This window comes from Falco naumanni, chromosome 5, assembly GCF_017639655.2.
Source record: "Falco naumanni isolate bFalNau1 chromosome 5, bFalNau1.pat, whole genome shotgun sequence".
NCBI classification, from domain to species: Eukaryota; Metazoa; Chordata; class Aves; order Falconiformes; family Falconidae; genus Falco; species Falco naumanni.
This window is the reverse complement of record NC_054058.1, coordinates 73,432,481-73,458,952: the sequence shown is the minus strand read 5'-3', so window position 1 is coordinate 73,458,952 and position 26,472 is coordinate 73,432,481. Positions and strand designations below refer to the sequence as shown.

General features: G+C 34.9%; 1 protein-coding gene across 8 annotated transcripts in view; it reads right to left on the bottom strand.

Annotated features, from left to right (window-relative positions):
* The window catches only part of CACNA2D1 (calcium voltage-gated channel auxiliary subunit alpha2delta 1), a 431,936-nt gene that overhangs the window by 192,778 nt on the left and 212,686 nt on the right, over positions 1-26,472 (bottom strand). For all 8 annotated transcript variants that reach the window (XR_005828022.1, XM_040595297.1, XM_040595291.1 and 5 more), the window contains exon 5: positions 10,034-10,078. Coding sequence is in view for 7 of the 8 variants with exons in the window: in XM_040595297.1 (XP_040451231.1) it covers positions 10,034-10,078 (45 nt within the window). In the remaining variant the exon portion in view is untranslated. The remainder of the gene's footprint in view (positions 1-10,033; positions 10,079-26,472) is intronic.

Below are 26,472 nucleotides of genomic sequence, written 5' to 3'. Positions count from 1 at the left end.
GGTACTACATCTCTGAGTAAAGCAGCATTTTATGTAATCTGAGGAAAGCAAACATACATATTAATATCCCAACTACCTAATGATAATTGTATACACTTCCCAGAATGCCTCCTTTCCCCCATATACAAATTGAATATTCAAGAAAATTTTGTAATTATGATATTTACTGGTCTCAGCCATACTTAGATTAAGGGTTCATTTGGTCATTTACCTCAGCTGGTATATGAGTAAGCAGTAGATCAGAACCACAAAGGATACACTTATCAGCCCACTGTCTTTTTTTTTTTTTTTACTTGAAAAATATCACTCAAAGGTTTTGGTGATTTAGCTATCAAGTCTAAATATAATATTTTCATAAGATTTAGTAAGTACTCCATTCAGGATTCTTGATATGTGCCTAGTTTCACCTTCAATCAATCACATGAAAACATCAAATTTAGTCATTCACTTTGGTTTGTACCACTTAAAAATCTCAATGTGACCCACACGTTTCAAAGTGACATCAAAACTCTCGTACAACATTGCTAACTGCAACTGGGCAACAAAGAGCTCACTGAAAATCACTACTTGAACATTCTATAACACGTTCAGGTTTTGGAGCTGCTTTCATTTACCAATAAACAATTACACTGCATTCACTGCAATTGTTGCCACCTTTGCATTTGATATTAGTAGGAAACATCCTGAAGGAAGAAATTTTCCATTAAATTGGTGAATCACTAGCTTTAGGGCTGAATTCTGATCTTTGATGTGGCATAAACTTAGTCTCCATTGGGAGACTTCAAGCGCTGCTCTTTTGTGCAAATTTGCCTTCAAGGTAGGATTCTCTGCATTAAGAACATCCTCATCTTTTTTAGGACACTGACAAGTACAGTTATCACTCTTGCCATTATTATTTCATAACTCGGTTTCACAGGTAGGAGATAGCTTTGAGGCAGTTATATATTTCATTATCATGTATTTTTCATTGCAGCCTTGAACGTATATTCATTTGGGAGAAGACTTGCACAAATTTGAATAAAGGAATAGAAATCTGACACCTAAGTTTTTTTAATGGAAATAGTAACACACACACACAAAAAAAAAAAAAAAAAAAGGGCAAGAAGCCCTGCTCCCTGTGGCAACAGATCATTATAATTTCAATAAGAAGCTCAAAGGAATGCCTTTTTTCCCTACGGGTTGGACTCAAACTTGCCTATAATGCCTTGAAATGGAAAGACCTGACATGTTTCCCAGTGATATTTTGTAAAAGGCACACATTCCTCAGTGAAAAATGCAAAAAGTCTTGCTACTAAAACCGACAATGTCAATCATGCCCTCACTATCAGTTCCAATGCTCATTTTCCAAACAATGGCATCCAAGTCACACTGTTTGAAATTGTAACACTGGATTCCAGACATGAGAGAGCTAAGTGCACAGCAAAAACATTGGAGTACACATTTTCTTAAAAGACCTAGAAGTCAAGGTACCATGAAATTACAATAAATAAGAACAGTAAGTCCTCTTGTATAAAAAGGGTGAACAAGAGATGCAAGAAAAAACACACTTTTCCTTCTCCTCCCCATATACTTAAAATAAGATGCTTTCTGCTATCTTATAACAGGAATTTTCTACATCTTCACTGCAGCAAGTATATATTTTAACCATAAAAGTTTTTCTTGTTATACACTGCAGTGTGAGAGATACAACTCCTCAAAGCATAATTAAATTTGTCACATAAAGCATAAAAAAACGAATCTACAATTTAAAGGCAATTCATTTTCAAACCTATCAATTCAAATGAAATTTTGCCAACATATGTACTGAAGTAAGTATGTTGTATGATATCTAAAACATAGCAACTTCAAAGGTTAAGATATCTGAATATATTATATACTTGAGAAACACAGGACAGAGGCTTGGAATACTCTCAGGAATCAAAATGTGCAACAAGCAGGAAGCATTTTCTGAAAACACAAATAGGTTAGGACTTCTACAGGAATCTAATTTTTCCCCCTTCATTTCACAAAATTTTAAATGCGTTATAGAATTAATTATTAATGCCATGTACTATGGGCCAGTACCAAAAGGTGTAGGTTAATATTCAAGATATATTTAAATTAAAATTACTTTTTATTTAAGAAAAATTATAATATAGCTGAAAATATGACATTTATTACAGATTAGAAATTAGTGTTCTAATGAAACTTCTCTAAGGCTTTAATAATGTTCCCTCTATAGGTGTGTCAACAGTCCTTCTTTAACAGTCTTTCATAAAGTAAGATAAAATTCATGCTAGCACAAGTGTTCTTTCCCCCTTATAGCTTAGTTCAGTCTAGTAGTGAAATACCCTAGCAAAATGTCACCCCTGTTGTCATAAATTAAAAAAAAAAAAAAAAAAAAAAAAAGAAAGAAAGGCTGGGGGGCAAGAAGGGAGAAACAAAACCTCAGTTGTATTGTCAAGAATCAGAATAACCGGCACAGGTGCAGCCTAAGTCAAAGAGTTCAATTTCAAAATATCTCCATATAACATAAGGCAACTAATATTTCAGTCTATTATACATATTTAGCCATTAGCCCATTTTGGTACCATGATTCTCCAAGAACGTACAAAATATCCTCTAAAACAAGTGTGAACTGGTGTTTTCCAGTGAAATTTTCCCATTTCCAATTCTACCACACACCATCAGGAGATGTGACATTAAACAGAAAATACGAGAACTAGGTATGTAAACACATGTAAATATTATTTAATCTGATATCTGCAATATCGTGGCCTGCTGAAAAACCCTAGTAGGTTCAGAAGGAGAAGAAAATTAATCTTAAAAAAATAGCTGTAATTTACACACACGAAGAGCAGCAACAATAAAAATAATCCCTAAAGAGACCTGCTAAATACAAAAGCTACTTGTTCATGTCAACTTGAGTGCAGGGGTGTACAAATCACAGTTATTGTCAAGTTATCTAACTAAACTTTCCAATCTCTATGAAACACACTTTGCCCACTTACTCATCACAAATGAGAATAGCTGGGGCAAATTCTTTATGACTCATTTTAACAATTATTTTTTTTTTTCATCTTCAAAGTAAAGAACAAAGAGAAGATAAAATGAAACACTGCACATCATAACTGTGATTGTAACATCACAGGTAACTATGTGAAATGGATGCAATGTCAAACCATATCGGTTGTTGTACAATGAAAGCACAGGGAGTAAGAGCACCACACTACTTTAGATAAAGAAGTTAGCTGGAAACTATTGCTAGGCTGCCCTGCTGCAAAAGTAGACTACGTCTTCTCCAGCCTAGCACTTAAGCTCATCCTAAATTATTTGAGACTAATTTCTCACTGGAAATGCCTATCCTTCACTGTCTATGAAATGCCAAGAAATTAGTAGCTTCAGCTCAGGATGCTTTGAAATCCACCTGTAGCTAAAACCAGATTGTAAGACATCGATTTTGTTATTTGTATTCTGGCATCCAGAGCCAATCGAAGCACTGAGATAGAACTCTTCTTACACATGCAGATACAAGGGAGATTTCTAAAGGTGTGTATTATCAGAATAACATTTAAAAGACCTTCCAAAACCAGAGGAAATTTGTATCTGCTGGATGACACATAATAGGTAAAGCAATCCCTGCCCCAGCTTTCTCAGGGCTGGTCTTTACAATCAGTCTCACTTTTCAGCCCAGCAACTGGCAGGTGTTGGACTTGCAGAACCTGGCATCACCATTCCAGTCTCTAGAAAAGTCTCTTTATACCTTTGAGACTTGATCCCTGGAGGACCCCATCTGCCCTGCCCCAGCTCCAGACCTTCCTCCCAACTAACAATGTTCAGGTGCAATCTCCCCTTAAGGGCTCTACCTGACCCAACAGGCAGCAGCTGGGACACTGGCTTATAAAGAAAACTCTTCTTTTCTGCTTGCCAGCTATAAAATACCTTCAATACTACACTTGTTTGCTGAATAAATCTTCTCATTCTGCCATTTTTCTATGTATGTAATGAGGAAAAAAAGCCAGAAAATTCCCGAATTCTTCTGGCAGCAGGAGAAAAAAAATCAGCATGTCTTTGATCAAATCTAGAGTAGCTTCAGACTTGGTTTCAAGTAAACCTGGGCTAATTCACTATCAGGTTTTCTTTCACTAAATTAATCATAGCTGCAAATCACAGCCAGTTTAAGCCAATTTTGCAACACCTGATACCATAAATAGCAGAACTGTAAGTGTGCCTCCTGAATAACAATTCTGTTCTCTGGTGCTTCTGCCCAGCATTTAATTTGGCCATATATTCATATTGAAAAATAATAAGAAAAAGTTTGGGGAGTGGGAATTATTTTTGTCTTCTAAAAAGCATAGGATGTGTACTTTCTGAATGAAGCAAGTGGCAGGATGTGTCCTGTATGAAAATTTTTTTCAGCTCTCCATTTTAAAATGGGAGATGGATTCAGCAGATGGAAAGGGAACAGGTTATAGCTTAGCAGGCAAAAGATTATTACAATCAATTCCTATGTTCTCCATCTATGCATTCCACCTGATATGCCCACAACTGTTGTATATATAAAATCCACCAGGATTTTTTTGAAATTATGTTTAAATTTACACCTAATCATCCTTTCTTAGTTTTACAACATTTTTCAGCTTGATGTAGATATATATTTTTTCATCATTACTATTTACAAAAAAACCTCCTCAATAGCTGCATTTATGCTGCAGTTTTAAACTCAGAGAGCATGAATGTTTCACATATTATTCCAAAATAGCAAGGCAACACTGAATTAGGAATACTACTATGTGGCAAATACAGTTTATCAGTCTTAAAAGATTTCTCCCTGCAATTTTTATAAAATAATAAAAAATGTTGTCGTATTTAAACCAACCATAGGCATGCTCCAGATTGCTTCCCTTTTTCCCCCCACACACACACACTCTGACCCTAATTAGTCACAGAGTGTATTCACATTTTGTGCAGGTACTTACTCTGCAAAAAGACCCATAACTTCCACAGCTTTAATGTTAATTAAGTAAAATCCAATAAAAAATTCTATTATCACTTAATACATGATCAATAACTGCACAAGAAGTACTGCTCTGTTAGTCGTGACTGCAATCCAACATGGGACTGCATGAAGGGAATCTCTAATAAATCACTTGTGTTAACTGGGGACACTACTTTTACCACCAGATGCAACTGGCTGGTCCCAATTAAAGCCTAATGAGTAAAAGCTGCAAACTTCCAGTGGGGTGTGGCTTGTTTCATTTTAAAGAAACATTTATTTGTTCATTTGTAATACTTAAGTCCTTTCCATTCAAGCACTGAAAAAAATCAGCCTTCCTTTCTTTAGGCTGTTGTACCTTGTGCAGGAAGGAGTTTATAAAACTTCAACAGGAAACTACACTTTAAAAAAGTAGAAAAGGAGCAAGATGCAAAGAGAAGATCAGAGAAACATTAAGGAAGAATGAAAACTAAGCCATTGAGCAATTCAGTGCATAGTGGAGAGATGGATTACCTGAACACATGGAAACACTAAAAATAGATTTAGAAATAATCTATAAAAGAGATGTGGAATCAATAGAAATAAAATGGAGATCAGTACAAAAAAAGAAGAAAGAACTGAACTGTAAAGCAAAAATTACTATAAACAGGGTGGGGTACAAAGGACAAGAAAAAAAAACAGGCAAAGCCATATTAAAATTTATGGGAAAGGGCATCTGAATGTGGTACCACTCAGTTGTCCAATAAAAGCACCGCAGCATTTGTCCAAATACTATACAAATTCTTGACACCTGCAAATTAAAGTGCGTGACACAGACTCCAATATATCAAACTGAAAGGGTTCTAGGAGAAAGGACAGTGAATGAAAACCTGAGAGACAGGTATTAAATTACAAGTTTGGCCATTATCTTCCTATGAGAGATGAAAAATGGGAATATAATGCCTCCTACCTTGTTGTGAGGATAAAACTCATTAATTATCATGAAGTGTTCACACATTACATACAGTGCTGGGGGGCAATGAGCAAGTAGAATCTAATTGCTGTTGTAGGATAAAGAGTACAAAAGATATATTACTGATTGATGGACTAAGGGGTTACAAATTGATTGTTTTATCCGAAAGGCTGAGAAATCCAAAGGCCAAAGAACAATTGATATTCACATGCCTTTTTTAAAAAAAAAAAAGTCCAAGCAAACACAGTCATTAGATTCAAAAAGGCCCATAAAGATGACAGATGAAAAATGAGAGGGAAGGAACTCCTGAACACAGCACATAAACAGAAAGAAGGAAATAAAACTATACTGCAGCATATTAACATACACCAGAAAAAATACACAGAATTTAAGTTAGAAGATTGTTCTTCCGATAAAGCTATAATTTTAAAAGGATGAGTGGAGACAAATAAGATCTGGCAGGCAGGACCTGTGAGATTAATTACTTCTAATTCTTCAACATCTAAAGGTTAAGATCTAAAAAGGTCTGTTATAGGAACCTGGTCACCAGAGAGAAACACACTCCTAGAAGTGATTCTGCTGACCTTAGACGCCTATCTCAGATTAAACTGAACAACTCTCTAGAGATATGCACAGTGACTCACTTAGATACCTAATTTTTAAAAAATACATTACTGCTACTAATTATTCCTACTTACACTGAAAAAGAAATATAATATCATGTCCTGGGATTAAATGAAGGCTCACAGCAAAGAAAAAAAAATATGAATGTTAGAGACAACAAAGAATGGATGGCAAAAGCAGTTTTACTAGGCAGTGCTTTAAGGATGATTCTATTAGGATCTCTCTTTAAAAAGATACCACCCAGGTACTCTCAAGTATTTTTTCAGGCAGGACTGGGGAGAAGTGTCTGTGGTGTTTGCATACATACTTGAGACTTGGATGTAGATTTTCTTAGAAAAATTCAGATCACTGACCATTTTATGCTTACTGCTTTTTCTTTCAGGTTAGATTACTGATCACAGTGAACAGACACTAATACAGCTATTTCCACACTTAATGTGCTTTATCAAAGAGTATTTAACTGATTATTACCACCCTAATGAGATGCAAATAATCCATAAGCATACCCACAGCTTTTTATTCCCAACAAAGTGCTACAATTTGAATAATTTTTCTTTTCTTGGATTCCTAATCTGCTTTATCTAATCATCCTCAACTTTCCTGACGAAGGAAGAGAATTCTTACATTTCAAATTTTTAAAGAAATATTTGCATAATAATTTTAACACTAAAAAACTCAAGACACAGAAGATCTTTTTTTAGGAGGTGAATGTTAGTGATTCCTGAAATACAGGGCCTTTTAAAGAGATATAAATCTGCATGTATAAATTACATCTCTAAAATAATTGGGCTTTCTCTATATTATAAATAAAATTTATTTTGTTTATTAATAATTAATACTGATATTGCAGCTGAAGGAGGATAATGTTTAGCATCATTATGAAACATTCACCTTTTCTAAATAGTAAGAATTATAGAATCATTTAAGTTGGAAAAGATCTGTAAGATCATCAAGTCAAACCATTAACCTAGAACAGCCAAGTCTACCATTGAACCATGTCCCCACATGTCACATCTCCATGTCTTTTAAATACCTCCAGGAACAGTGACTCAATAAGTATCCTGGGCAGCCTGTTCCAATGCTTTATAGCCCTTTTGGGGAAGAAATTTTTCCTAATGTTCAATCTAAACCTCCCCTGGCACAACTTGAGGCTGTTTCCTCTTGTTCTGCAGTTTGTTACTTGGGAGAAGAGATGGACACCCACCTTGCTGCAACCTCCTTTCAGGTAGTTGTAGAGAATGATAAGGTCTCCCCCACCCTCCTTTTCTCCAGGCTAAACAACCCCAGATCCCTCAGCCGCTCCTCACTGGACATTCTCTCTAGACCTTTCACCAGCTTCATTGCTCTTCTTTGCATGTGAGGAGGCAGAAATTGAGTATGTATCTGTAGGCTGAACAAATCCAGCCCTTAGCAAATATGCTAAACCAATTTATCAGTGGCTGAGATATCTGAGACTGACCTCTCTTTTCATGGTGTAATTGGAACTCAGGGGAAACTTGTTAATGGTTTCTCCTTAAGTGAAAACATTTGTTCTGATCAGCTAGCCAAGAAATCTTAAATGATTAACAGAAAGCACACACTCTCAAACAACCAGAGTTTATAAATACTGTACTTTCTAGGTATCTTTTCCCTTTGTATTATTTTCTAAACTTAGAATTTAATAAAGAGATTAAAAGCAAAAAAAAAAATCACAAAACCTCTTTTTTTTTTCCTTCTCCCTCTTTACCCTTTTGTTTTGAGGACTGTTATGAGGGAAATATAAATACCTACTTCAACAAATATAGCCCTAAAAACATACTGCCAAGTCAAACAACCACAGTCTCTATGCTATATTTTTATATTTCACACAGTCTAGACAGCACAGATCTGCAAAACATTTTAGCCCCACTAAGCTGAAATTTGTAGGGCTTAAGATTTGTCATTGTGATTCAAAACATTTCAAAATAATCTAAGCTGGTGTTGGGTTTTGTTATTGCACTCTGTTTTGCTGATGCCATGTTACAGTGTAACTTGACTTTTAACAGATTGGCCTTGACCCACAAGGAACTATTCTTAACTTGACAATAGAGGTTATTATAAACTTCATTCCAAGAGCTCAAAAAGACATAAAAACTAATAAAACTGAAACTGAAATACAAATAGGACACCTGGTGGTATAAAGGGGGGGGGGGGGGGGCTTGGTTTTTGTGGGGGCGTGTCTGAGGAAAGTCAGAAAATGAGAGTAAACTCTGGAATGGTATTTCCTTTCCTGCCTTGCCTAACAGACTTGGAATTATGTTTTATAAGCAGTCACTTCCAAGACCTTTCCCAAGATTATTATTTAATCATAAGAGATACAGCAGGGTCTTCTACATCACACCATAATCTACCATCGCTATATGGTACATTTACATTAAAAATCCAACATTTAAGCTTTCTAAATCTGTTTCCAGAAGTGATTAGCACCTGCAGTCCCAGTGAATTTAATGAGAAAAGACCAATGTATTTCAAATTTAGGTTACGTTTAATGAATTTTACTGAAAACATGCACATTTTAAAACTCAGCACAGTAGAATTTGTTGCATCACAACTCCAATACCCGTATCTCTATATAAGCATATCAAATAGTTCTGCTTGACATGATCTATGTACCTTATTTAATTGCCTTACAGCAGAAGCATCAATTACAATAGTGATGCCATCAATCTCTAAAGATTACTTGATTAAAAAGTGCAAATGAAGCATGCTGGCAATTCTGATTAATGTATTTACAAATATTTTTTCTATGGTTTTATAAATTAAAGCTGTAATGAAGACAAGCAGTTGTATTATCTCAAGTGAAGATGAGGATAACTTGTCTTCTCCCTAGAAGACATTAAGATTTCTAATAGTTAAAGCTAGCCGGGAAACTTCAAGATGAGTTTTAGTAGAAACAGAAACTGAAATATCATACATTTTGTCTAAATATTGGGACTGGATTTTCAATTTCCCCAAAGCTTATTACATTCATAGGGGTTATCAGAAAGGGCATGAGAATAGTTACTCAGCAATATTTTACATTTGCTTTCCTTTCATGTAAAAAACATGTAAAAAATTTCTTACAAAGAATACAGAAAAAGATCATGTGAGCGTGGAAAACGGCCAAAAGATGGTTCCTTCAAAGCAAACTATTTACATTTATCATTTTGATTCTCCAGTCCTGTAATTATGATTTTATTATATTTCAAAAAGGGAATGATGATGCTGTCTGGATCTTTTTTCTCCCAGTATATTCCCTGCCTGATCAGTAACTCAGACTGTATGAGGGAAGGCAGACTTTGAGAATTAGAACATAAAATATTATCTAACTCTTGAAACTTTTGAAGACATTTCTAAGTTTCTTGGTTTATTGCTTCCACAAAATATTTAAATGATAGTCTTAGAGTTTCATTAATATTTTCAATCCCTTAATTTTCTGAGTTTACAGGTAATGAAACAAAAAGAAACATATTACTTTTACTTACATCATTCTGATCATCTTTTGCATTGTAATAGATTATATCATTATTCTGTAAGAGAAACAAAAGTAATTGTTAGTTTGAAAGTAGAGAATAAAGTTTGCTAGCAATTTTTATTAATATCCATTTTAAAATAAAACCACGTTTATTTATACATTCTCCTTGAAATATGATGGAATCAGACTTTTGTTGCTCTCTTGTTGCATGTAATATTTCACATGCTTGTGTTTAACTTCATTCATTTAATGCTTCTTCCCTGATAAGCAATGTAAGTCACTGAAAAAGCCAGCTAGAAAAATATAGACAATGCTGGACAAAATCCAAAGCTCATAAAAGACTTTTGTAAACTGTTTCTTTTACAGACATTTGACTTTTTCACTCCTCTGTTATGTGATTTATGCACCATGACGTCTAGCACGCAATAGATACAACACACGGGCACTGCTAAGTGGGTTAAGTATTTCTTGCACACACATTTATTGTTATGTTCACCTCCCACAGTGAAAATAAAGTCTGGGAAAATACATCACTGGAGAGTCTGACTATTGCATAGAGCGGATCCTGGCAGCTCCGTGGAACCACTGTATGATGTAATTCAAGCAAAGCAATGAAGGAGAAGATTACTAGTTTCCATGAAAAAATCAGTCAGAAGCTCCACACAGTGCAATGTCTACAGCTGTTTGAAAACTGGGTATTTCCTATGGAATATGGTTTTGCTCTCTCTTGACATATTTATGAACAATTTAAACCCTTAAAGATTAAGGCTCACTGTAGCAGCTTTCCACTAAATAGAATTGATGTAATGTGCCCTATACAATTTTGAATGAAAGTAAGCAATTTTTGTGTGCATTTCTATGTGAAAGACAAATATGTACATAGTATTTTTAAGTCCCATTACAGATTTTGAATAAAGAAAGAGAAAAAGTTACATTTCTCCATGTCCAGAACCTTGTTTAAAAGAGGCAATTGGCAGTTAACCTCCAAAAATAGCCTTAATTTATAGTTTTAGTTCTGTTTACAGTAATACCTTTGGATTTATGTTTCTAAATAAAAAGCGGACCAGAAAAATTGTTTTTCTGTTATAGATTCCAACAGGAAGGATTGATTTCAGTAATCTTTTTTCAAGTGGGTAAGGCAACAACAATTACTACTTGCACTAAAAAAGTACCATGACATGTGCTACAAGGTAATGCAGTTCATCTTTATAAATCGTTTTCCTTACTCCATAAATAATGACATCATTCATTCTATCCTTTTTAACCTTTTTGAGATCCTAACATGAAATATATTACAGATGAGCTAAGTGCCACTTTGAGGTAAATTCTATTAAGACAGAATCATAGAATCATTGAATCGTTTAGGTCAGAAAAGACCTTTAAAATCATTCAGTCCAATTGTTAACCCAGCACTGCCAAGTCCACCACTGAACCATGTCCCTAAGTGCCATATCTACATGTCTCTTAAATACCTCCAGGGATGGTGACTCAACCACTTCCTGGGGCAGCCTGTTCCAACAATTAACAGCCCTTTCAGTGAACAATTTGTTCCTAGTATCGGATCTAAACCTCCCCTGGCACAACTTGAGGCTGTTTCCTGTTGTACTGTCGCTTGTTACTTGGGAGAAGAGGCTGACCGCCACCTCACTGCAACCTCCTTTCAAGTAGTTGCAGAAAGCAAGTTATCCCCCAAGCATGCTTTTCTCCAGGCTAAACAATCCCAGATCCCTCTGCCGCTCCTCATAAGACTTGTGCTCTAGACCCTTCACCAGTTTCATTGCCCTTCTCTAGACATGCTCCAGCACCTCAATGTCTTTCTTGAAGTGAGAGGCCCAAAACTGAACACAGTAAGTTGAAGTCCCCCACAAGAACAAGGACTACCAATTGTGAGACTTCTCCCAGCTGTGTACATAGTATTTCAGCTGCCTCTTCATCCTGGTTGGGCGGTCTATAACAGACTCCTACCAGGATATCTGCCTTGTTGACTTTCCCTTGGTTCTTACCCATAAACTCTCAGCCCTATCATCACCATTATTACGCTGTAGAGAATCAAAACACTCCCCAACATTCAGGGCTACCCCACCGCCTGTCCTTCCTTGCCTATCCCTTCTGAAGAGTTTATAGCCATCCATTGCAGCACTCCAGTTGTGTAAGTCATCCCACCACGTTTCCATGATGGCACAATTCTATTAGGCCTTCTTTTGTATTGACCCTTATCTAGATATCAGTCTATTTCTCCACCTCCTCCCCATTTCTCAGGTTTACCGTAACAGTATATGTTGTCATAGAATCATTTAATGTGTAAGATTTTAACACTGTCCTCTAAGTATACACCTTTGTTCAACTAGTTAAAGAAAATTATTCTTTGTTGTCACAACTATGATTTCCCCTATCTTTTATGTTCATATTTATTTGTTTAAATTGGTCAAAGCTGGCATAGCTTTGCTGTCTACTTCTGCTGGACTAAACAGTATTTTTAAATTACCTATTAAAGAATTATGTTTCAGAAACACGATACATTTACAAGTTAATTAAAATAGCTGCCCACCCCACCCAACCCCAGTGAATTAGGTATTTTCTTAGGCTATTTATATCTTGTAGTTCATTACCCTGCCTGGAAATATTACCTATTTAATGCATAAACTAACACTGACATTGGTCATAGCTCACTACTCTTAATATAGAAAATATGAGATAGACATTCCTACAACACACTGAATGCTGTACAGTTCACAAATTAGATTTACGGATCAGTTAGATCTTTAGAGGACAATTTTTCATAATTTAACCACTTCTAGATGACAAGAATAAATTGCTTTGTTGCTGGTTCTCGAGTCAGTAGTTTAGTTATTTATTAACTCCTTGACACAGAATTTGAATCTTCCCATTGTTACACACTTCTGCCACCAGGTAATACTGCACACTTATTCAGCAAGCCTAAGATACAATGTAAATATCCTAGAAATTTACTTTTGTACTTCATCCAGTAATGCTATGAGAAAGAGGGGCAAATACTGTTACTTCTGTTCATGAATGAAGGGATTTAGTAAGACAGTTCTGAAGATGAATTTATGGAAGAATGACTTTAGGAGACCATATGCACAAATTAGAAACTTCAGCATAGCATCAGTATACAAGTTTACAAAATTTACAGTTGGAAATGTGAAGGGTAATTTTCACTGTCATTAATTTCCCTTTCAAAGCAACAGTTTCAGTACCTGACAAGGACAGTCCAGGTCATAAACATTTTATTTGTGACTCTTACTATTTTCTTTTATTTTATCCTAATAATCTTTTGTTGTTGTTCCACACTTTCATTAATATTATTTCCTGCTGAAGTTAGATTGTTCCATTGTCTCTATATTGCTTTTTATTTCATTTGTACTTTGTTTCCCACTTCGGGTATAAAACAATTCCAATGAGAAACACTACATATTGGGTAGTATTAATGGCTTCCTAAATTTTACCACACAGAATCCAAAGTTTCTGGTCTCTGTGAGGTTTGTAGCTGGAGATTTAAAGAAAAACACAGATTCATCAAAATGAAGAAAAGCATGGGAAAATACAGTCTTTTAGAATATCTGCAGAGGAAATTTGGATTCACACCAACACTAACACTTGTATTTTGATTCTCTATGGAGCAAGTTTATAGACACAGTCTATTGATTCAACTAGTTAAATGCCTAATCTCAGTTCATGATTATGTGAATGGAGCTGAAACTGGCTTGTCATCACAGGAAATAATACCTTTTTTCTACCAAATTCTTTTAAGAACAACACAAAGGGATTGCATTGCAACAAGACATACCTGACTCTACAGATAATTATGTAAAGTAACTAGTAATAATATGTTTGTAATTTTGTTGGTAAAAGCTGTACATTCTCCTTTACCCAGTGACAAAGATGAAAACTCTTTGTCATCACTGCCACGTAATGGCTTCTGTAGGAAAACTTGCTCTGTATCTCCTATGCTACAATTCCAAGAATTTCCATGAAATATGCACCCCATTAACTGGTCAAACCTCTTTTTCAGTGGAAACTTTGTATGTGTGAATTTTGAAGTATCTGCTTTTCCACAAGAGATGTTTGTATTTCATTCAGGAAAGAAAAAACAACCCAAAACCTGGAGATCTTAGGATCTTAACAAACATTCAGCACTATCTATTCAGAAACGCTGTTTTCACTGAAGCTGTGATTGAGATTATTTATGCCCTCAGGTATGTACATAAGGATTCCTAGATACTCTGTGTAACCTAGATCCTGTGATGTGGCCCAAAATGGTGTTAGGCACACAGGGGAGATTGAAGGCCTGAAATGAATTCTAGAACTTTGTGAGACACTATAATGAACTACCTGAAAATAAATAAATTATATTAAAAAATAGGGTGAGAGTGAGAAACCAGTTTTCTGCAGCTTTTCATATATGAAGAAATTAATGTAATATGTTCAGATAGACATCATAAATACCATTTTTTTCTAAAAGTAGCAGTTCCAAAACAATTGTAAATAAAGAAGACAATGAACTCCCTCAGAAAGGAAAACAGAAGACTTTTTAAAGGTCTCCATACTTGAAACATTTTTTTCAATGAACCACTGGCGGCAAACCTAAAAGTAGTATAGTAGATTATACTGCAAATATATATTACTGAAAAATATGATTATTTGAATTTTGGTTCTAAATAGCATACTTCCCATGACCTCTAAGTATATTATACAAAATGTGTTAAGGCATCCAAGAGGCAACATATAAAAGCTCCTTTATATTGCAGTTGACCTTCTAGTAGTGATACCTAAGAGGATTATTTTGTTCTGCAGGTAATGAGGTAGAGTAAGAAATCAAAAAATGAGAAAAAAACAAGCCATATTACAAATACATGTCTGATTTTGACTGTTAAGTTTAAAAATAAGTTCTTAGAAATACAGATACAAATTTGGAGAACATTTTAAAATCATATCAATCCCACACATTCTTTAAAACACATAGAACACTAATGAAAGAACTGGGAGTTCTGTTGCTCAGCATGCAGCAATAAAAGTACTAATAATACCGAATAATTTCATATTTCATAAACATACTGGATGAAATTAGTGTCAATGCCTATAAATGCTAAAAAAAAAATTCATTAACTGTTGTAAAATCTATCTGCATTAATTTTAAAAAACATTTTCTTGTATCTTCTTGGATAAAGATGTGCATTAAAAAAGTCCACTCTAATACCTTTAGGTTAATTAAGGTTTAAACCCAACCTAATAAATCCTATGACAAATAAACCAGGTAGTTTTAGTTTAATCCCTTATACAGCCTGACATGCAGTTTAAGGCACAATCAGACTCTTCAGAAAAGAAAGCTAAATACGGCCTACCGCAAATGAAAAATGACAGCTATTTCGAAAAAGAGTAACTTTAGGGAATGAAAGTCTGCAAATAGGGGAAAAAAAGGAAAGAATGTCAAGTATTAACAACCTCTTTTGTTATAGCTTTGTAATTTTACGTAAGTGAAATGGCACAGGTAAAATAAGGGGATTACCAGGTAATAACTTTATTTTTTCCCTTCAATATCCATGATTAGAAATACTGATTTACCTTCTGGCTTTAAAGTGAACACGAAGTCAGGCAATATAGTAAATTAGTTGCAATTACTTTGAACATGGGCTTTAAGAAATAGATTATAAAGTGCATTTCCAACAGGATCTTGAAATAGGACTTAGAAACAAGATCTTTTAAAAATCAAAGTATTTTTAATTAAAAAATTACAAATATCAAACAGTTCAATAACATCCCAGTCTAGATATATTTCCCCATATTACCCATAATATGGGGAAATGCATCACTTGGGTTAGACATTTTTCCCCAAAACATAATCTGATCAAAGAACTACTTTCTCAGAATATTAAATTATATACACTAATTAAATCTTCCAGATGTGCACCATAATTTATGATAAGCCTTTTTCATCAGATCTGTGTAAAGCATTTTTCTCAAGATTCTACTGAGACTAATAATTGGAATGAAAAGATGAAGGTGAAGATTACAGGACATAACATAAAGGGGAATTAAAGGTACTGCATACTCTTTGTCATGGAATAGTTTCTTTTAAAAGGTGAGAAAGATCAACTCATTCAGCATCCATTTACAGGTTATTCCTTCACTGAAATTATCAGTTTGGAAACCTTCAAATTTATTGACAGTTTTCATGAGATGGTCACTTGTCCATTCCAGATACATCAGGGTGATAAATGAGTAATATATTAATCATCTGTAAGCTATACAGGGGGACTAAAACATAAACCCTCATATAAACAGATAATTTATCAGACAAGTAATGTACAGATATAGATTCCAGAAAAATATACACTATAAAAAAAAAAAATATGCATTTTCAAGCCCTTGACATCAATTCTGTGGGGTTTTGATCCAAAGATTGCAGTGCTGACAGTGGACAGAATTGAGGTATTAACTGAGTTAAAAACTGAGATCGTGAAAAAGTTCATTGAAATCTGAACTTGGAAGAACCTAAACCTCTGGAAGTACTTGAGTTTCAAACATTAATATTCTCTAGGTATCTTAATATCTTATTTCTATAAGGACCTTTACAGAACCTGAGGCTTCACATCTCGCAGAAATTTAGACCCTGCTTCATACCTTCACAGTCAGGACCTATAAACTGAAGCCTCTCACCCCTGTAACTTGAGGTGATTCCCATTATTGAATACATCATTCTTTTCAATATGTAATAATCAATGACATCCAAATACATTAGGTCAATTAAGTCATAATTAGTAAACGGAATGGACACTTGCTCTGCTATTATCTCCTCTTCCCCTTTCCTTCCTTTCTTCTGACCACGTGAATAGTATAGTTACAGGGCAGGAGTTTCCTATTTAGAAAAATTACTATGAACGTTATTCTGAACTCTGAATTCTGCATTAGAGCATACCATATAGCAAAACCAGTATTTGCTTCCTTTAATTTGACTGATGATATATTTTGTAAAATACATTTGATACAAGTGTCCGGTTAAAACTTTGAAACCTATACAGTGAAAATAAAACTGAAATATTAAACCCACAATGTTTGTGAAGAAATATATTAAGATAGCATGTATTTAAAAAATACAAAATCTATTTAAATGCATATCCTGTATTCACTGGACTCTTGTTGAAAGGTAAGTTATTTTACCAAATCATGGTATATTTGATGGTTTATGGAAGGCACAATATGAAAATACTTGTAACAGTAAATATGTGTTACAAATAGGAGATCATACATTATGCTATTATAGCTTTTGAATACTTAACAGCTCACAGGAGCATCACGTCCTTGCCTTGATCAAGAGCCAAGTGCAACGAGCCATGGCCAAAGGCACAAGGCTTTGTGTACACACAGCAGTGCAAACAAGGTGTGAATTTAATGAGCCTTGGTACAGACTGCGCATCAGTGAATGACAAGGAACACCTGAAATGCTGGAAAAACATAATTTTAGGGACTGACTTGACTGGTATCCTGTGACACTTTCCTATAAACCCTCCAGTAACAGACACTGTAGGGAAACACTGCCACGTGGATGTCTGACATGCCAGGAAAGTCAGTCATCAAGGTGGAACCAGCCCGCATTGGTGGCAAACCACTGCCCGGAGCCCAGAACTGAGACTGGCCAGAGCAAGCATCCCACGTACCCCAGGCTGGGTTCTGCCAACTCATTGGCACTGTGACCACTGCAGGTCTCCGCTAACGTTGTGCATGGTTGTGTGTGTGTGTGCAAAGGTTGCACTGCCACAGCCCATCCATCACTCAGTCCACTTAATAACATGACCTTCACAGTGACATGTTATCTCGTGTTTTTTTCCTCACTGTGACAACATCCAATTACATGCTGATTTTAACCATGCCTGATTTAATTTGTCTTGTGCAAATTACAATTAGTAAAGCTGAGTAAGAAGGTTTTTATACCATGTTCAAAGCTCAGGAGAAAACCCTGCTATTTTATACAGAGTAAAAAGAGTTGGGGTTTTCTTTTATTTTCTCCTCCCAGTGTCCATATCATGCTACATTATACATTACTTAGAAAAACCAGAAGTAGTTAAAAGCATTAAGTTTGCATGCACAGCCTCAAAAAGAAGCATAAAATATACTAGAAAGAGTACTCCTGCCTTCAAATCTCTAGAACTGTTCATAGAAACTGTAAAGAATAGGAAATAAATTTTCCATGTCAAATAGAACTCATCAATTTTCAGCTAATTTTCACCGTAAGATTGTTACAAGAAACTACCATTGGATTACTTAAGCTGTCAGAATGATATTTAACTTCCTGAAAAAGATTAAGAATGCATTTTAAGTACTAACTGCAATTTAACTGTAGAATGAAAAAACAAAAGCGGTTGAATGAATCAGTTTAAATGTAATTCAGGATAGTCTTTGTCTTAATGAATTGTTTTTAACGCTAGGGATTTTATATTATGCTTTTAGTGCAACTAGTGGACTAAACAAATCAAATGTCGCAACCAATTAAGTTGCTGGGGTTTTTTAACTGAATTATCAAAGGCCAAATACTTCATGCAGGAAGGAAGAACTAGTGGCTGAAGATTTAATAATGCAAAACCATATTGATACTACACTCTGGTATAGTTGATTATAACAAAGAATTACTGTTTCAATTAGTCAAACTGAAAAATTCTCCTCAAGGTTAATATTTTGATGTACAGTAAAACCACAAGCATCACTATGCAAGACTATATGCAAACATTAACCATGTACTAAAATACAGCTACAATTCAGCACATCATACTGACATGGGGACAGATGCCAAAAGAACATAACTTTAAACTTCTAGTCTTTCAGAATTCTGCTGCAACATTCCTGCAGTGGAATACTTTATTCTTGTTATATTCATCAATCATTTTCATATTGGTACAACATTTGGTGAATGGAAACTTGTACATACCTAGAAAATGGAAAAATAACTTTCAAGCTGGTACCGTCTTCAAACCTACCAAGACTAATTTAAATGGAAGACTTAGTTCTTAGGAAAAACGTTGTTAGAGTATATTCCTTTTTCTAATAAATACTGCACACGTTAATATAAGGTTCTCTGTACCTAAGACTATCAAGCTATCTGTCCCCACTTGGCTATGCAGCCTTTTACCTTCTGTTACTGCTCAGTTTTCCTGATAAAACAGATACCAATAGTAACAGGTACAGAACAGAAAAGTACTTTAATTAAACATAAACATCTTAGAAAATAATTAGACATGTCTATAAAGAACCATTCTGTTCATTTTTTAGAAAAGAGGTAAGTTTAGTAAGGCAAGTACCACAAGTCTACAAGCACTTGGGAAGAAGTATCAGGGCACCCATTAGTAGCAAGACTTACGTGTCAAAGCTATTAGAATTTATATTTTTTTATTTATTTTCAGCAGATGAAAAGTTGTCTGCATTGAGCAGATGGAGAAATCTGTCATTTCTGAAAATTTAATTTCCCCCACAGACTTTAATGGGAGAAAAGAAAAACAGGCTTCTATCGGGAAATTTCTGTTTTTCTGGCAGTCTGCAATCTATTTGTGTGGGTTTGTTTTGGATTTCTCTCAAATAAAAAGTACCAATTAATTTTAGAAACATTGTGCATTATTTGTTTTCTTCCATCCTATGTGTACCCAGCAGCTAAACTACCAGCCAGGAGCTCCATATGTAAGGTAGGACTATGGAGAATAACTCTTGGGATAGGAAATTCATTCCATCTTTGAATGGCATTATTCAGTAGAACAGCTCTATATGACAAAAATAAGGCTAAAGGCATTAACAAAGCTTCAGCTCCAAATTTCTACATTGAGGATTCAAAGGACCAGTGGCAGGATCCCTGATGCAAACCGTATCACTAGTAACCAGCGGGGCAGGATAAGAAGCTCTTGCTCTTATATCATCCCCATTATTTTAAGAGTCAATTACTTGATTGTCTAGACCTGCATCCATTTGAAAACAGTCCTGAAATGGTTTTAATCTTATTTACCAAATTTTTTAAATTACTATTTTGCAATTGAAAACATTGTGGATGGTTTATTTTTGAAGAAAAATATGATATAGAAGTAGCATAGCAAATACCATCCACTTTGCACACAACTCACTTCACACTATGTTCCGAAGACTTTTTCAAATAATTTTATTTCAGTCTGAGCCAAAATTCGTTGAAGTCAATCAAACAGACTCTGGAACAAGCCCAGTATTGGACATATGTTTTATATTATGAATAGGAAGTCACATAATATTACTACAGTCCCAATGGACACAAACAGCAAAAATCAATATACACTCCCATTCAAGTAGAAGAAAAATATATAATATGCATCTGGCCTATCCTAGCAGGGGGATAACAAACTGTAATGATTCAAAAAGTTATTCTCTCTTTCTCCTACCAGCCAAATGTCCCTCATTATTCTTACTGTCTCCGCAAAGAATGACAAAAAAAATCTAGGATTTTATGTATTTGCATGTGTCAAAATTGAACAGGAAAGAAAACGAAAAGGAGACTCTTCTGGACTTACTGTGTTTAAAAAAAAATGGCTACATATATAAAGAGATACAAATAACCATCTTCCATATTCTTCTTCCAGTCATCTAAGTCAAAAGCAAAGTAGTCAGGGACAGCCCTGAGACAAAAAAAATCTTTTAAATCCTTTTTAATTTTGGTAAATACAGTCTTTCAAAGGGTTCAGGAAACCACTAACCTTCTCATCACAGTAACTTCCTCAAAGTATAAGCATCTGTGAATAGCTTCTTTTCATATGGCAAAATGCAATCCATTACAAAGGAGATTTCCAGGTGGGAAAATGAAATTAATTTGTTAGCAGCTAATTAACCTCTATATCACACTATCTAATCTGTTTAATTAAAGCAGCAAAGTACGTTTATTTTAATTCATTCAGCATTGCTTTCTATAGCTGATGAAAGGACATAAAAATAAAATAATAAAGAAAAAAATGTCTAATCTGATTGCTTATTATCTAGATTGTAAATACTGGGACTAATATAGTACAGGAGCCTAGTTAAAAAATTTGGACATGAGCTTAAATCAAATTCATAGGAAATTGGCATTCTGAATTCATACTTCTGTAAGCGCTAGGATGCAATGAACTAGGCTACATCTTTTGCACGATCATAACTGAACATTGAAAACATGCCAGGTCTCCATCTCCAAAAAATCCGCAAAAAATCTTTCAGGAAATTATGTTTCACTAAGTAATGGGTAAACCTGTAATACAATTTGTCCCAAAGAAAATTAGTTTACATTTGTCACATTGCTATTCTATTAATTATAGCCAACAAATAGGATCATGTTTAGGAATGTTTCAATTAGCAGTTACAAAATATTTACAAGGAATTAAAATTTAGGCATATAACACTACAGCGGAGTAAAAACTCGAAGAGTACAGCTTCTCGGTAATCCATAATGGTGACTGAAGACAGAAGGAATATTCCAAGGCTTATCAAACCCAGCTGTGCACAGAGGTCAGCAGTTCCTAAGATATTTCTCTGGACCTTCATCATCTCAAACTCCAGAACCTAGAACCTGAGGATAAATGCTCATGCCTGTATTTAAAATGACATTTCTATCACTTTTTGCATGCAAATTCATATTCATATTAATTTAGCCCACATTTGGAGTCAGTCAGAAGCTTATAAAACTAATTAGTGCTGAGCAGAGCCACAAGTAATGAAAAATGCTGATAGATCACAACAGTAGATGAGGACATTCAGTGAAGAAACCTTGACTCACTGCTTACGTTTTTATCAGACAACAGCCAGGTAAGGTAAAATGTATAAAGAACAGACTACACAAAAGTGAACTACACAAGCCATGACTGCCAGTATTACACAAGTACATTTATACTCTCTTAATCCCTCTGACTTTGTAATGTGTTAAGCAATTGTTGGCCATAAGTAGATGAATTATAACTTTTCTATTTCAGTAATTATGAACAAATATATAAAATGCAAAGCACATTCTAAATGAGGGGTTTTTTTGCTTTTGGCAATAAAATGGAAACTATCATCCTATAAACAAGGTTATTCTCCCTTCCAGTTCCACACTTGTACTCTCAAAATAACCTAAATGTATCCAACGTAAGTCTAAAAAACTTGCTCACAAGCAATGTCATGAAGCATGCACTGAAGCTATGGAAATCCATTGGTACAATAGGTCAGATACAAAAAGCCCATATTTTTAGACTAGAATGCCTTCCTTGAACTTTTATTCAAAGTTTGCACACTGAGTTTTAAATCCATCATTTACGCTCATACTTCCTTGGGAACTGCACAACAGTTAATGACATTAAATCAACAAATAATATGAAGGGAAAAAAATAGGTCATGGGCTTTTGTAGAATGTTACAGGAATATTGTATTATCAGTGCTGGTAATTATTTTTAAACTTGACCAGGAACCACCATGTGATCTTAAAGACTATGAAGGCAAGGAATTTAAACACAAAAGCAGAATTTGCTTATAAATATGGCCATTTTAGCCAGAAATTAAGTTTAAAAATAAAAAGCAACCACATTATTTCAGTATATGTTTGGGTCCAAACAAATTCATTTGAATTTGTGGTTCAATCCCTTCAATATTTTATTAAGCTAGTGAATATAATATATAGCAATCTATATATAATATACATTAATAAAATGTAAAAATACTTTCCCTACTGAAATGATACCAAACAAAACCAAACAAGCATTATCAAAACAATGCTTCTTTCATCCTCCTCTTTACATTTTCACAGAAAACTGAGATTTAATTCTGATAAACATTGAAACATCAGTTAGTACAAAATATGTGTCTTCATCTTACTTTATAAAAAATGCTTTGAAATGAAAGATGAAAATGTGTAATTCAATTTTGTATTGACATACACACATTTCCTTTGAGAATATATCCAATGGTTGAAAGAATTCCACAGAAACAGAAATTTCCTCCTCTATTTAATTTTCTTCTCTATTTCTCTCTTCACAAAGAAATCATACATGGAAAGGAATATATTACACAAAGTCACTGCAACTAAATTCTAAGCAAAAATACCCAGACAACATTAGTTTTTTAAGAATCTCACTGGAACAGAAAAAATGCCTACATTTTGCATAGTTTTCCTTAAACTGCAGCTGTAGAGGGTTTTATATATCTTTCTATCCTCTTCTTTTCCATATGTAAAAACTAAAATACAAAGTGATTATAAATAGTATTTCTGCAGGAAAATTAAACATACACTTTTTATTAAGCACACACTTTTTTTTTTCTTAGTATTAAAATACTCTGTAACACAAGAACAATGAGTTTTCATATATAAACTCTTAAAGTCTGATCCAAACTTTGGATCACATCTTACACAGCTGAGACTGACCTGCAAAGTTAATGATATCAAATAATTTTTTTTAAAGCATTTGATTTCTTTCCCTGTCTGTATCAATTCTTTGTTTGGTTTACTCAATCACTTAAAGCGTGTCCGCAAAAAAATACAACATAAAAAAAAAGTTACAACATACAAAAAAGTAATTGCTATAACATATCTTATACAATTTGCATGAAAATTAAAAAGAAACACCAAATCTCTTCATTTCCTCCTAAATGTGAAAAGTACCTTTCCAAACGGTAATAAAGTTCAAAATATGTCAGGCCATGTCTTCTTTTCAGACAGCTTTGGTTCATGCACATAAAAATACGTCTGGCATATTGGTTGTTAATTATTTTAATGGGCCTCTTAGAAAGACAAATGTTACCTACTTTGTTAAGAATTTGTTTTAAATAATTTTGCTAGATCTCTAATGTCTTAGAAGGCAAGTAACTGTGGACAGCAGTTAGCAGGCTTTAAGAAATATCCCATGCTCACCTAATTAATAAAGAACAGAAGGAATCATAATTTAATTATTCAGCTTTGACATCCGTTTTGTGCATGTCTTGCACTCCATCACTGCAATAAAGTAAATGTACATGAGCACACCTATTTTCAGAAATAGTTCAGTAGCATGAGACAAGCCAGAAGCTGGAAAATGTCATTCATTTTATTATTTAACATAAAATGATGAAGATTTTTCCAATTAATCATTACAAGCAAAAGGACTATATAAAAATAATTAAATTATAATTACTTTTCTACTTAATTATTGGATATGTTACACTGGTAGGCTGGAATTCACGCAGAAGAGTAGTAAGATTTAAAAGCTGTAACAATATCTTGCTGTTATGTTTTCATTCTCTATCTTAAGAACCGCACTAAATGAAAAGTTATTTGTGTTTCTTCCACAGATAGCAACAGGGGTTTTCACTTGCCATGTATCTGGTGCTCATGCCACAAACTGCAAAGAAATACAGATACACAAACTTCTGAATAAGCTGGTTCAGATATGAGAGCAGGCTGAGGTGCTTGGATGAGCATTTGCACTGATGTGACCACAACCTGTTCAATTTCAGGGAATCCCACACATCTCTTGACAGCAAACTCTGCAATTTAAAAAGATTTCATATTCTTTTTTTTTTTTTTTTCATACATAGTGAAAGTGTACGACTTCTTTTCAGCACCCAGACCTCTCATTTTCTAGAGCCAGTAGAGGGGATCTTTTTTTGGTTTGCTTTTTTCCTTTGTACTGTGAAACACAGGTAAATAGGACCCAAACAAGTGTTCTTTGAAAACAGAGAACAAACAAAAATAAAGGAAACCAGATGCTAGCTACATCCTGCAATGCTTTGGTGAGAGATGCTCCAACGGTTCAGTACTAAGCAAAACAGAACAGTCCAGGATACAAGTAGGAGGGGAAAAATAAACAGAACCAAAAGCAGATTCTTCTTTAATTGTCTTGTGTTTTCATATAACTTAGGTAAACTAACTTCTACCAGTAAAAATTGAGAAATAGAGAAAAGTAGTAATAGTAAAAAGCAAGATGCTCAAACACAAAGTTATATAAAGAAAAGCAAGCAAGATTAGAAATTGATGTCTAAAATGCATTATGGTTTATTTCATGTTTTTATTTGGCAATTAATCTGGAATTGTGCATACAACCAGAAAAAAGGATTGCATATTTTTAAACCTGGCTGTAGTCTTTTCTTTTCCTTCCCCTTTGGAGAAATTCCTTTTTCTTTGGGGGTTTCTTGGGGGTTGTTTTTTGTTTGTTTGTTTGTTTGTGTTAATCTTTTCTCTTAGTAAAATAGGGATAAGAGCTAATGGCATCCTATATACAACTTGCAACGGTAAGAGCAGTTAGAACCCAACATTTGCTAACATTGACGTAGGGACAGGTAGTCTCACTGGGCCCAGAAGGCCTTCAGCGTGGCACCTGGGGCCTCCTGGCTGCCCAGGAGCCCTGTTTCAGCTCAGCCCAAGTCTCTCAGTCCCTGCCTCGGGGTCGCATTAGCAAGGCCTGTCTCTGGCCCTGCCTTGGCCCCATCTCCTAGATGGACCTCTTCCCAGTGACAGGCCCCTTGGGCGTACACTGCAGCTCAACTGCAGCTCATCACTTTCCCTATCCCCATCCCTTTTTCCTTCTGATGGTAACTCCTAGATGGACCATGAATTTGGTCCTTCACTCATCATGGCTGGAACCACCACCAGTGGACCCCGTTATCAGCACACAGCTTTCAACCAGGCTGCCTGCAGCTCCGGCTGCCCAGCTTTAGGAGGCCATCCCTTGGCCCTCACTGCCGCCTGCACGTGAGCATCTCCTCCACTTCCCAGCTTTTTCCAGCCCTGCTGTAGCCACCTTCCAAACTTCTTTTCTGAGCCTAACCCAAATTTTAAGTACATAATGGTACTTATCATCGCTTACTACAGTTTCACCCAAAGTTCAGCCATCACTCAAACCATAATCTCTGGCGTAACAGAAGATTAATATTAGATAATGGGAACTTTGCAGATGAACTAGAACAAAGATGTTTCAAATACATAAAAAACCCATTTTCTCTCTCAAAGAACTGAAGTAAGCCAGTATCACCACCTTGATACCTCATTTGCTCTCTACCATTTTATTTTACTTACAAAACTGACAATGTTATTTTGTAAGCTCAGATCTTAAGTCGATGGCTGCTTTACCTGACTCCATCTGCACCCCCGTGATGAAGAACAGAAGCTGTAGAGGTTTGGTTTGCATCTTTCTTTGTTTTCCAGTTTTGTACTTTTTTTCTTTTTAATTGGAAAGAGGCTTTGGAATATCTGTGCCAGCATTTTTCCCTGACTAATTTCCATACTTATAAAAGAAAGGCCACCACATTGCCTGTTTCCACTCACTGCTGGATAAGAAGCTTTAAAAATTGAGTTGTAATAATATCAGATATTATTTCCCTTTTATTTAAATGTAGTCATTTCTACCAAAAATGCCCCCATACCCTCAGAGCCAGACTAAGCTGCCAGCTCTACAGTGCATCATATTGCAAGGGCAATGAAACATAGCCAAAGGATGCTTTGACTATACCAAAATC